The sequence below is a fragment of the Accipiter gentilis genome, chromosome 28 (genome assembly GCF_929443795.1).
Source record: "Accipiter gentilis chromosome 28, bAccGen1.1, whole genome shotgun sequence".
Classification (NCBI taxonomy): Eukaryota; Metazoa; Chordata; class Aves; order Accipitriformes; family Accipitridae; genus Astur; species Astur gentilis.
This window is the reverse complement of record NC_064907.1, coordinates 18,945,174-18,958,725: the sequence shown is the minus strand read 5'-3', so window position 1 is coordinate 18,958,725 and position 13,552 is coordinate 18,945,174. Positions and strand designations below refer to the sequence as shown.

The window sequence follows — 13,552 nt, the reverse complement described above, 5'->3', positions numbered from 1 at the left end:
GATGGAGTGAAGAGAAGCAATTTCTCCTGTAGCATAAAGTATTTGCCAGAGGCAAAATAACTTGCTGCAGCCATGAGTTCATAGCGAACTGATTGCCCGAGTGTTTGAATTTTACCTTGTCTTGATTTCTGGGTGCCCAATCTAAGACTCTTTAAAGGAGCATGGCTTTCGTGATATATTCCCTGAAAATCCAGGCTGCTGTTGAACACTGAGGCTTGACGCCGTGTGCAGTTGCACGAAGTGGCTCTTCTTCCATGAAGCCCGTGCTTTGAGGTTGTGTGTGGGGTGTGCGTGTATAGTCACGGTTTTGAATCGTGAGCCCAGAGAAATTGTGTGCCGGTGTTTGGACCCATTGGATTCTGGAGATGTGCAGCTCAGTACAGAGTTTTTAGTACAGTGTGACTTAATACAGTGTTTTTTCTAAAGGGCTTCATACTGAGCCCACTGAAAACATATCTTATCTTGCTGTGTATCTTCATAATCATCATAACTTCTTAGGGTAAGACAGTTGCCCTGAAATAACTGAGGAGTCAAAACAGGCAAAGTCAAGTTCCCTTGAGCGTCAACCCCAGCAGAGATACTAAAGTGAAGGGAAGTAGATTTGCCCGTGTTCTGCTCACCACCACCCTGCACTTTCACTGCAGCCCCCTATTAAGGTCCTGGAAAGGCACCGTGGGGTGGTTCTTCAAATTAAACTGCTGTCTTATTTGAGGCTCACCCATTGCCAATTAACAGAGTTCATACCCCAAAATGCTGCTGCTTTTTTGGCCTCTGGCACATATGTGCTACATCAAAGGGTACTGAAAAGGTTAATTAAATTTGGAGGCTGGTAAGCAGAGATGAATGAAATGTTTGCTGTGAAAGGTGGAATCATTTTAAATGTATTAATTTGCTGCACACTAGAAATTTTCATATTCCTCATAAATACAAGATAGTGCATATATGTCTAAAACGTTAACTCTTTTCCTTTAGAAAATTAGTTGATTTCTGAGGAGGTGCTATGCTAAAACATAGAAAAAGGTGGGTTTCAGAGTTCAGAATTTGTCTCTTTAAAGCAAAATTATCTCTCTCTATGTAGGCATACATGCACATACGTGATCTTTTTTTCAGGAGTTGAAACAACAAAGTGCAAAAGCATATCAGTATTGGCAAATTCCATGGTCAAAGAATTGCGAAATGGTAGGAAGCCCTGGACATTAGAAATCTTCTGAAAGATGTGGATGCTGACATTTGGTTTTGGCCATATGCTGTGGCTGCAAAGTATCTCATTCTGACAAAAGAAGAGCAGCTTTAAATAATTTCAGTGACTCGCTCATGTACCCAGCACTGTGGCTCTGGAGATGCAGATTCTATTTCTGCCTCAGCCATGTGACCTATATATCTTTGGGCCAATTCATCCATGGTTCAAAATGAGGTGCAGGCAGAAACGAGGAGAGGAAAAATACAGACCCAGTCCTGTATTATTATTTTTTTTTTAAACTCATTACATCTTTTCTTTATGCTGAGCTGTGGCATAGGAAGATAAGAAACAGAGATGTATGAGACAGAAAGATGTTTTCTGTTTATATTACTCATTTCGTTCCTCTTTAGCTTCCCTTGTCATCTGGTGATATGTTCAGTGGCTATTAGGAAAACAACGTATGTTGGGGCTGTCTGTAGGTATGTTACACAGAATTGTTAGAAGAGCTGTTCTGTGTTTGGAGTCCTTTCATCCCAACGAATAGGTCTCCTGGTATTGCTATGCTTTGTGAGTGGTCGGGATTCCAAGTGTGCGATTCTTCTGTATTTTTAATTTTGAGATAGTGTTTCTTATCCTAAAGAGAGGTCTTTCTGAAACATGTGCCATTCACAAGCACCTATCTTTTCTGAGGAGGTCTACAATGAGTTAAAGCACAGCAGGATAATTTCCAGTCTTCCTTGGGCAAAAAAGTTGTTGCTTTTGCATTCTTTAAAAAACAAAGTGATTTCCCATTGACTGTCCAGTAGGAAATACTATAAAGTGGCTGGGCTAGCGTCCACTGTCAAGAGCCTGTCCTGTGTAAGCTGGGTCCCTTTTACATTTTTCTATTTATGCATGGATATACAGAACCCAAGTCGGCTTTAACAATATATTTATCTGAAGAAGGGCACTTGTCCAAATTAATAAAAAAACAACAGAGACTTCAGGCAGAAGTGTCTGCTAAGTATTTTATATATATTGTTTGTAGTAGACAAGCCACACTTGAAGGCTTTAAGTGGTTCAGCAATCTCCTAGCATAGGAATTCATTTTTTTCTTCTTGCTTCCTTTGTTTGGGTTGAATTGTGAGGTCTTGTTCCAGATTTTGCTTACTCTCAATTGAAGCAAACACCCAGTGATATTGGTGGGTGCTGCATTTGAGAAAGGTTGAAGTGAAGACTAAACAAGGATGTTAGCAATAGAGCTGAAATATACATCAAAAAGTACATAAATAAATACAGTAATTAGCAAATGAGATTACAGACAGTATGCATAGAAGTTTATAAATGTAATACACTCATGTTACTGTTTGCATTCCTGTTTGCAAAATATCCTGTGATATTCTGGATGCTCTTTCCCTCTTTCTTTGCACGATTAAATTGCTGGGTGAGATCTTAGGACTTGGCTGTTTCATGCACAAGGGCTGCTTTGTGCATCAGGAGTAGACTCCCTAGTCTACAGCCTGTAACACTGCACATTTTAAAAAATGTATTGGTATGCATATTTCTCTGAATCCAAGCTCTTCAACATTAAAGCAAGACCCTTCATTTTAATCATTAGAGAATGAATCCAGTGCTAATAGCACTTAATTGTTTCACTAGAATGATCTCCGTTGGTTTTGGCAGCCGAAATGAAAACAATTCCAAATACCATCAAAGGAGCTTATCCACACGCAGCATGTACAGGGAGAGTGTTTTGATATACAACGGTGTGTTAATATCATAACATCTCCTAATGCTACATACGGTTCTGTAATCCTTTTCTGTCTCAGTCTATGATCTTGGAAGGTCCGATGGGTAAAAGCAAAAGGAATAAAATAGACAGTAGATCTTGGTCCTTGCCCCTGAAAATAATGCGCTGACGGTCTCTTTGCTTCAACCGTATACCTATATTAATCTTGACTTTCTTGAAGCTCGCCCGCTAGTTTAAATTTGTATGCGACATCAAACATACCTTTTCACATATGTTCTTTCCAGATTTTTTTTAACAGTTACTTAGCAGTTTATAGAAGGAAGTGAATGATCTCATCAAGCTGCTTAGAAATTAAAAAAAAATCTGTGCTTATTAATTATGCAGGATTAGTCTAATTATAATTCAGCAAATTAATTAGCGACAGAAGGTGTTCTGAAACATTGGAGTACATTTGCATGTTAAATGGAGAGGCTAGTCTGTAATATATGTAAATTTATGCATGGCTTCATAGTTTAATTTAAAAATTTGCAGCTGCATATGGTATGGGAGCAGGTGAAAAGTCAGTTTTAGTTTAATGATGCTAACAAACATTGGATGCTGTCCTGTCTTAGGGAAGGAATGCACTGAATGCACCCCTATCTGCCAATCTATAAATCTGTCATAGGAATATAATGTTACACCAATGTTCAGATTCAAGGTCATCTGTGACTAGACCCAGAAGTACAATAGGTGCAAATCTACCAACTGAATAGACCTCAGAAAAGAGAGGAGGCAAAATGTGTATGGACCCAAGTTGCTGGGATGTAAATTTGCCTTTTTAGCAAATGAATGCGTGTTCGTTCTATACAAAAACAGTTTAGGGACAGGCAATACTCTTGCCTTCATAAATGAGTGAGAGCTTTCAGCTGAGTGATATCCACTCTGGCAGGTGTAAAATAGGTGCCTAACCTTGGTTCCGTCTCTAACGCTCGCATCAGCGCAACTTTCTGATCCCTTGGAGTCACACGGAAGTTATTACCAAGTTTTGCATTAACTGCAGGGTAGAGAGTTTTTATGTGCCGGCCTCTGCCATCTGGCAGAAATAGTAAAAACCAGCAGACCCAGCAGCAGCAAAAAGGCCATTGGTGTAATTGGTGCTCACTGTTCAGCCTAGCATGGCTCAATAGACAGATATTTTTTGAGAGCGATGGGGTAAGAGGATAGACGAGTCAAAAGATACAGGAATCGTAGGTTTCTCTGGGTATGGAACATTTTGAGAGCGATGGGGTAAGAGGATAGACGAGTCAAAAGATACAGGAATCGTAGGTTTCTCTGGGTATGGAACAAAAATGAGTGGGGATTGGATCCCGTGCTCACTTAATACCTACGTAAGCCTTTTCTGGGATCCACAGGGTTTGCAAAGTAAAACTTGAGTTAAATTTGCACCTGTGTAGAGTCATAAGGACAAAGTGATACCACAGAATGCAGAGACTTAACCAGTATCGCAGAGCATCAGCAGGCCTGTTTGTGTGATATAGTCCAGCACCAAACCATGTGTGTACTGCTGAGGCTGAGATAAGCGTGATGAAGAAGAATTTGGCCATGTTTTCAAAATCCAGCCGGGTGTTATGTTCCAAGGCAATGAGCTTTATGAAATTTTTGTCATTATTAAAAAGAACCAGTAAAATCACAGACATGGACTTGCAGGAATGGTATGTGGTTCTTGGCTGGAAGAGCAACTTGATCTATGCTATGGGGCAAGTCACTTAATTTCTAGGTGCCTCGACTTCTCCATCGGTGAAAGGTGTATAAAAGCCTGCCTTTCCTCCTGCCCTTCGTGTATCTTTTCTCCAATAACAATTTCACAATGTGCCTGTGCAATGCTTAGCACAGTTGGAGCCCATAGATACTGTAATAAACCAGGGAATATTATCTGAACGTCCCTTTCAACAGCCCGTCAGCCCAATCCTCTACTCTATTACTTCCCTGCCTATTGACTTTTGATTATGCTATGGCATTTGGTCCTGTGCCAAATGGCATGAATAACATGGATCTTACAGTATAAATAAGCTTTTAGCCATTGTCTTCTAAGTTACTGGAAAGTTTTGGTGTGCGAGGAAGGAGGAAAACCCAAAGGAAAAGGGGAACTGTTCAGATTGCAAAGAGTCCTCCGAAGACTTTTTGGAGAACAATTGCAATTACAAACACGCTGTTAGTGTTGTGTTTCATTTTCAATTCGAACCCATAGAGTTCAATTATTATTTTCATTAATGGTGTCAGGTTTTCATCAGAGTGCACAAACAAGGAGGTTTTCCTTGGAGATTTTTTTTTTTTCCCTAGCAAATGTGGCCATGCCAAATAACTGCATTCAGCACCGAGAAATGACTGTCTGTATAACTGGCAGTGCACTCTCCCCCAACCCTTGTTTCTTGAAAATGGGATCACTTTGCAAGACAGAATAAGCATTTACCAAATGAGTGTGAATTGCAGTTGTGGATGTGTGTGTCTGCTGCTGCTCAGAAGGACTGGAACAGAATCTACTTTAGAGATGGAAATTGTGCAGAAGCCAGAAAATGTACAGAATGTAAATATCAAGTTTACTGACATGTTTTGGGGTTGGATGACATATTGCAGGTTTACATTCAGTTAATATTAGTTTGGAAACTAAGCTCTTAAAAGCCAGCAGATAATACGATGTTCTCGGCTGCAGAGAAATGGGATATTTGAGGAAGAATTGTCCTATGGTTAAGGCGTGAGACTGGGAGTCAGACATGAATTCAGCTCCAACCATTGCTGTGGACTCAAGGTGCAATGTTCTTTCTTGATCCATCTGAAATACAGGATACCACTACTTTCATCCTGTATCATCTTTAATACATTGCATAGAGTGTTCCTTTCCCGAGCGTGATTAGGAGGACCTCTTGGCATGGCAAACAAATCATAAATACAAGCAGTGTTAAGATGGGTACTGCCATCCTTTAATTTTAAGGCTGACTTTTAAGGTAGTCTAAACTGTCGGCCTGTCTTAGCTGAATCACTAACCTTTTTTTGTTCCATTTTCACATCCATCTCTAGTGTTAGCTTTTCTGAGCTCGGTGCTGCAAGGGGTCAGAGGCTGTACAAATCAGACACTTAATAGTAATAGTCTTCTGCCTTCCCAGGGTGTTTCCAGGTGGTGTTTCAGGCAAAGAAAAAGAGGCCCTAAATAATGGTCCCACATCAAAACTTAAACTTTAAACTTAAAATCTAAATTGGAGTGATTGACTAAGTGTGGGAGAAAGCAAGCAGGATGTTGAACAGTAGATGTTGGTAAATGATACTGGACTGTTAGCCTTGGAAAACTGAATTGTTTTGATACTTAAGATTATCTGATGTTTCCAATTTATTTGAGGGATACAATGTCTTGTGGCATTTTAAAGTCCTTTTTGAGCTTTTCTTCTTTTTTAAAATAAAAGCACTAATTCCACCTGTTCTCTATTACACTTATCTGATCTGCGTGTCTTCATATGCTTTGCATTGCGAGCATCTTGGAATGAGCATGCTGATATTGATTGATTAAATATTAATTTAATAATAAAGATGGGCCTAAACAGAAAACTTCTGACCTAGACTCTCCTCAGTGCAAAGGATCTTTGTGTCCTGTAGATTTTGGTCCAAACCACCTTGAATTAATAAAACAAGTACAAATACACAAAAGCCTCACATCTTGAAGCCGGCTTCGCTTTTGCCATTACAATTCTGCTAACAATAGTGCAGTTACTCCTGAACTGCGCTCTTTAGAGCTCTGCAGAAGTGGACTTTACCTTGGCAAGCATCTATTTCAAAGCTGGAAGAGAAATGTAGAGTGCAGGGAAAAAATTCCTGTAGAAAGGGGTCAGGATCAGTGCCTAGAAGCTGAGACAGTCAGAGAGGTGAGATGAGGAGGAAGATGTAATGGCAGTGTAAGGGCCTGCATGGGGCAGAAAGTATGGGTGGAAGCGTAAAGATAAGAATCATAGACATTTATGAGGAGGGGACCTCAAAGGATTACTTACTCCGTCTCCCTTAGGCTTGCATACATCTAACTCATCTCTCACACCAGGCTGAGCAATTCTCTTGCACGGTCTGGTTGTCCTCTGTGTGCAGAAGTGTGGAGCTGGAGAGAAGTCTAACCAGATTGGTGGTCCCGTAACTGAAGGAATTGCTTTGAATTAAGGCAAGAGGGTAGAGAAGTGTTTCTCGTTTTTCTGTCAGGAAGCGAGGACGTTGTTGGGGGCAGGAGGAGCAGGCATAATGCTCATGTGTGGTTTTTGGTGCAGCTGGAGTCTTTCTATTAAAAAACAAGTGGCAAATGAACAGCCAACTTCTCTTCTCCCGGCCTAGGCTTGGGACCTCGTATCACCTGACTCCTGCTCCCTTCTCTCTCAGTAGATCTCTGACAAACTCAGAAAAGTCTTGTGACCTACATATGTTGGTTTTCACATTTGTTAAACTGGGTTCACACTTTATGCACAGGAGTTTTGTGAAGATTAATTAGCTGCTGTTTGTGGAGTATCATATAAATACTCTGGATTATTGTAATAACCTCACTCATTTCTCACACAGTCTAAGTTGTGTGTTCATTTAGAATGCCTTTGTGCAATGCCTGATCCCACATTGACTATAACTGCTGGAAAAGAGCAGGAAATTTTCTCATCAGCTCCCTAATAATACACACTGACATAATAGAACGAAATTACTCCAGAGATAAATATTCAGATTATAAAGAAGTCTTCTACCGTGGTATTCATTAAAATCAAGATGATGATATCAAATAAATGCAATTAATTGATTTTAAACACTGACCTTCAAATGTATGTGCAGAATCTAACCTAGTCCCTTTGAAAGGACGCAATTTCAAGTAAAGCCTTCTACTTTGTCATGCTGTGGCATCGGGTAGGGTTACTTGCCACACTTATCTCAGAGTTTGCAATGCCAAGACACACATGGGTGAGTCAAGGGGAGGATGGGAGACCCTGATCTCAGAATTTCCTAGCTTTGATGGAGTTGGAGTCAGGCCCTTGCTGGTAATGATACTTTTGCAGTTCATAGTATATTTAATCTTAATATTGTTTAACTGGAGCAAAGATATTCATAACAACAGGTTCTAGTTTTTGTTTGTTCACTTTGTGACTTTTTGGAAGCACTTTAATTATTTAAGCAGGCCACCATATCTTTATATTTTCATTACGTTGTAGCATCGTAGGATTTGCTGGTGAACGTAATCGTACTAGGTGGTAGGCATGTTCTCATGCCAAAAAATGACTGAGGCCATGAATCCAAATTCTACAGTAACCCAAACAACACAGGATTATCTCAGTAGTTGTTTTACAGGGGATATTTTCGAAGAGTATCCAGAGGCTGCTCACAAGATAAAAACAATATTATCTCTCTTGATTCTGTACCTGTATTTTAAGAAAGCACAAAAGGTGGATAGGAAGGTTAGTTAAGATGTAGAACCAGGAGTCAGGAGATCGAGAGTCCTAGTCCCACCTCTGTGACAGACCTGCGATGTGATGGGGAGCAATTCCCTCCCAGTTTCCAGGCCCTGGCATCTTTGTCTGTAAAATGGTGAGTTACACCACCTGCTGCAGAGGGGTTTTGTGAGGCAGAATTAATTGAAGTTTAAGTCCCATAGAATGACACTATAAAAGCACAAAGCATATTATCTATTTCTGTGGTTCCATGTGGTGAGACTAATCAGTCCCAGGTCTTGAGGCAGAGTTTAAAAAAAAACATTAATGGATTTTTTTTTTTTTTTTTTTTTTTAAACTACACCTTCTGTTGCATGTGGGACTGCTCTTTAGGGCTTCTGTCTAGTCCTGTTGAAGCCCCAAGAAAGATAATTTTTTTCTGACTCCAACAGGATTTGATTAAGGTTCTTCTCAGTCATCCAAGATGGAGCATAAACACTCTCAGAGGTGTGGAACATGCTTTCTAGTTGTAGCCACATTTTTAAGTTGCCTCAGGTAGGTACAGAACCTAATAATATAGGCATACCCAGACAAGGTGGGAGTGTGGGTCAGCAACTGCTTTGGAAGGAGCTTGAGAGATGCGAGACCTTACTTACTTTGCCCTTACCCTTTCTCACTTTCCATTGACAGCCCTCTGCAGGGGAATTTGTTCTGCTGTCTCTCAACTGTATTATGGGTTGTACGAGTGCTCCCGGTCTGCTTTCCCACAAAGGCAGATAGGATTGCTCACAGTATGGCTGAAAAATAGCTGAGATAACACAGCTGTCTTTGTAGTGAAGTGAAAAGGGGGCACTTAAATGATTCATCTGCCTAACTCCTTGGCAGGATGGTAACTTGCAGTAGGAGGAGCAGTAACTTTTAAAATAGCTCCCTCTAAATCCTAAAAGAGGGAGTTATATTTAAGGTGGCATTTTGGAGACTTCTTTCAAGTGTATCAGTCTGTAGGTAGAAAGCTTGACTATATGAGAGAGGCAATAGGAAAAAAAGAGATAAGTCTATAGTTATATCTTAATTAATTTTATGTCTGTGCATTAAGTTAATCAGGTTTTCTATAGCAATGCCAGAATTTTTAGTGGCAGTCATTCAAAAGTATTTAGGTTTTCCCCCAGCGGCCTTAGATGTTGATCTATGAGATGACTGGGCCATGCTCTCTCTGCTTGGCTGGAATCAGAGTTATCTGCTAAACTCATAGCTAATGCTGTCCATAGCAAGGAACAAAGGCCAGCTAAGAAACATGAAAATGAGCTAATTTTTTAAAATTCTGGGGTTTATTTTTTTGATGTATGTGTAGGTTAAGGCCAAAAACTGGCTAAAGGTTCTCATTTAAAAAAATTAATAAAGCCTTTCTGTAATTCTCCTGTTACCCCTAAATCAGCTTCATTTAGTGCTAAACCTTCCCTCCTCTTTGCTCCCCCCAAGTCATTTTTATTCTAATGCTGCAATAAATATTAATGCCTTTCCCAGATGCAACCATTTAAAATATATATGTATATATAACAACCTACCAAATACTTCATGCAGATGCCCAGTTGCAGCTAAAATTTGACTGGAGAAACTCTGAAAGGAGAAAAAGAGATGTGGCTCAACTAGAGGAAGGACAACAATTCTTGTGCGTGCATCTAAATAAAACTAAATCGAAATCCAGGGTGATGGGAGGGAAAACTGTCTTAGTGCAGCATATCCAGTGAGCTCCGAAGAAACTACAAATCTCTTGGCACAGGCAATATCTATGAATACTGCCACTATGCTGAAGTACTGAAAACCAAAGCCAGCACTTTCGAAAGCGAGATGAGGAATTACTGATGCCCATTTTGTGATATCTTAAAGGTGCGCAGCTTTCAGCAGCTGAGGTGCTCAGCAATTCCAGAAAGTCAGGCACCTTTGTCTCAAGTGGGACTCCCCAAATTGCTGTTGGTTAAATATCCTGGCTAAATACCCCAAAGCTCCATGCATTTGCATGGTGAATGCTGTTTATTGCAAAGCAGTCGGTGGATGATGAGAATGCTCTGCATCTTGTAGGAAGCAGGCAGCTCGGAGAGAAGGAGAGTTTTGTTGTCTGTGTATTTTTAATAGACGATACACCCGTTGGTATGAGTCAGCACAGATCTAATTGAAATCCAAGTTAATTTTCACAAATGCTGCTGTTTTACATTTGCTGGGGATCTGAACCCCCATTTTCTGGAGATGGTTAGCAGAAGATATGGATTTAGTTCACTGCCATGCAGCTTTGCCGAGTTCAGTCACAAATACTGTTAAACATACATTTAGAATTTTTACCTTTCTGTATCTGCCTTGTAGGGGTTTGTGAAACATACAGTACCGCAGTATCTTAGCTCTTCCCAAAGTCAGTTCAGCTGACGCAGCGAGTTCTCTTACAGGCACCTTTCTTTGCTCTGATTTTCTTCATTCTTTAGTTGGTGGTGATCATTTTTCTCATCTAGATGAACAGGGATGCAAGCATTTAAAAATTTTAAAAAGGAAACTGGACATTCTCTCGATTAATTTGATCTTTTATTTTTCCTTGAAAGTAACAACTTCATGTGGATTTTTGTGTTCAGTTATCCTCCAGAATAGTCAGCCAGTGGCTCATTGATTTTCATGTAAAAGTTACTTGCCTTGGTTGCATTACATAGTTTGGTTCCATTCTGCAGTTTTTCCTTTCATAGGTAGATCTCAGTAACATAAGCTGTTTATATTTCTGCAAATATTTTTTTGTGTCTGGAAGAAGAGGGCAGGATAAAAAGGAGTGTTTGTGAGTAACGTTTCTGGCTCGCATTCTCCTGTGAATCTTTGAGTGTGCCGGCATGCGTAGTATTTTTCCTTCTGAAAACATTCGTACAGATAAAACCTTGCTTACCGAATCATTCAGATAAAAGAGGTCACAGGTTTTAGCATGAGGAGTCAATAAGACTCATTTGATAGAATATATTCACTCAGTGTTACTCCTGAGGCATGAAGTTCGGTAGGATTTTTAGTTCAGAATACAAGGAGGTGACCAGGGCTGTGTTCACAGAAGTTGCCCTCTGACAGCCGAGCACCGACACATCTCTCCCGCTGAACCTGAATGCCAACGTGAGGGGAGACCGCAGCAGGACGCTGTACTTTCACCCTAAGCTGTGCCGCAAGAAGAACCAGTGAGCTCTTTAAGCCAGAAATGAGAAGGAATGATGGCGATAAAAATAACAGCCTGCAAAATGCACACACAGAGAAAATAAATATTTTAGATATTTTTAAAATGTTTGTGAGAGATTTAAGGAAAAAAAGAACCGTTTTAATTTAAAAAGCTCGCTGGAAGGATGTATTTTGTGTGACAGTCATTTTAGATGACGTTATATGGGGGGGGTTGTGGGTTCAATTGTCGTGAGGTTTTTGAGGGGGTTTGTTTGTTCAGGCAACACAAATGGATCAGATCCTTCGATATTTCTTTGTATGTTTGGGGCAGATGGAAGAGAAGTACCGCGATGTAACTGGTGCAAAGAAAGTAGCAATAACAAGGGAGAGTGGATTTCTGCTTTATTGTCTTGCATTAGGACTATTTTGGTTGTTGTTGTTGGTAAACCCTAGGAAATATACATCTTTCTCCTTTAAAGTTCTAATTCAAGGCATGAATGTGTGAGTTCTGAAGGGACTTAGGGACTGCGGTAAAAAATCGTTGTCATAGTAACAGAAAGGGAAATAGGCCTGGCTCACCTGGGACTTTAACTTACTGCAAAAGCGGATTTTTTTTTTTTTTTTTTTTTTTTTTAAGGAAAGCACTCAGCAAGAGAAATAAATAAATAAATAGTTCTTTGTATTCTAAATCAATTCTTCAACTATTTATTTTTTTTTAAATCCAAGTCTTTTTCCTTCTAAATCTATTTTAAAGTCTTTGATATTTTTTTTTTTAGCTTTAATTGTTGCAGTTAAACCCATTTTGTCCGACAAATGGAAACAAAAAGAATCACAGAAAATATTTTCACTTGCGATAGAGGATGCCAAAAAATTTCTTGCCTGTTATGTCTGAATTTTGAAGACATGCTTGTTTGGTTTTTAATCCAACAACTAGGATTTTTCATGTAGTTTCTTTACCTCTGAAATTCACAAATTTAACCAGATTAATGAGATAACAAAGGGACGAATCCTCTGTTCCCTGGATTTGCCACAAAATTTTGTGGAAAAGGTTACAGAAAAATGCCTGCCTAGTATTTCTAAACTGTAAAATCTATATGCTCTAGTGCATAGTGCTGGGTAAGGCAATCAAGCATGCTGAAGATTCAACTTGTGTACATGACAAGCTAAACTCTACAGAATAATAACACATAAAGATAGGCATATGTGACAGGGCAAAAATAATTGGCTCGAGAACTTTGTACAATGTTAATAGGTTTATCTGCTTGGACAGCATGAGCTGTCATGTATTACTTCAGGTTGTGTTTGTGTTATCCTCTCTCAAAATCTGTGTAAGATTATAATCCGGACTCTTGGCAGTTCTGCTTCTCTGCTTTAGTTACTGAAATCTTAATAACTAAAAACATCGTCATGATGAAATCTCATCAGCTTCTTCTGGGAGCTGTATTTGTTTCTGTTTTTTAATACATTCTAAGTAGTTTCGAGGCTTATCTGCTTCAGAGTTGCCCTGTCGGTTTTTGTAGTTTTTACAATAACGTTATCCTTCTATATTGTTTCACGGAAAATCCCTTCAGACAGCGAAAGAAAGACCTTGTATGCAAGGGAGAGATAAAGAAAGAGACTAAAATCGTATGGTCACACATGCAGTGAGGAAACGGGCATAAATTGGAGTAGATATGTTGACTTATACCAGATAGCAGCCCAGCTCCGAGTGGATTACAGTCACATTGGTTGTACTTTACCTGAATTTTTTAACTTCTGTTTGTTAGGGTTTGGTTTTGTTTGTTTTGTTTCTGTATTGATAAATTATTACAGTCCTGCTCTACTGATACACCATCATGTAAATCACTATGACGTATACTTCAAAACAGAATATAACACTTGTTTTGTTATGGTTAACAGAAGTGACGTGGTTCTTTATCTTTCCAGGTTCTTCTTAAAATTTTTTCTCAAGTGCAATCAGAATTGCTTGAAAACAGCAGGAAACCCAAGAGATATGAGACGGTTCCAGGTAAGTCTTACAAGGCTCAGCATTAACCTGTCTGCTGTTTTTCTTCTTTTCCT

At 39.5% G+C, this 13,552-nt stretch overlaps 2 protein-coding genes across 14 annotated transcripts in view; one reads left to right on the top strand and one right to left on the bottom strand.

Moving 5' to 3' along the window:
* Positions 1 to 13,552, bottom strand: part of DOCK5 (dedicator of cytokinesis 5) — a 331,080-nt gene that overhangs the window by 73,022 nt on the left and 244,506 nt on the right. The gene's annotated exons all lie outside the window — the stretch shown is intronic.
* EBF2 (EBF transcription factor 2) overlaps positions 1 to 13,552 on the top strand; it is a 144,016-nt gene that overhangs the window by 94,143 nt on the left and 36,321 nt on the right. For all 13 annotated transcript variants that reach the window (XM_049831238.1, XM_049831240.1, XM_049831239.1 and 10 more), the window contains one exon: positions 13,418 to 13,499. In XM_049831238.1, coding sequence (XP_049687195.1) covers positions 13,418 to 13,499 — 82 coding nt within the window. The remainder of the gene's footprint in view (positions 1 to 13,417; positions 13,500 to 13,552) is intronic.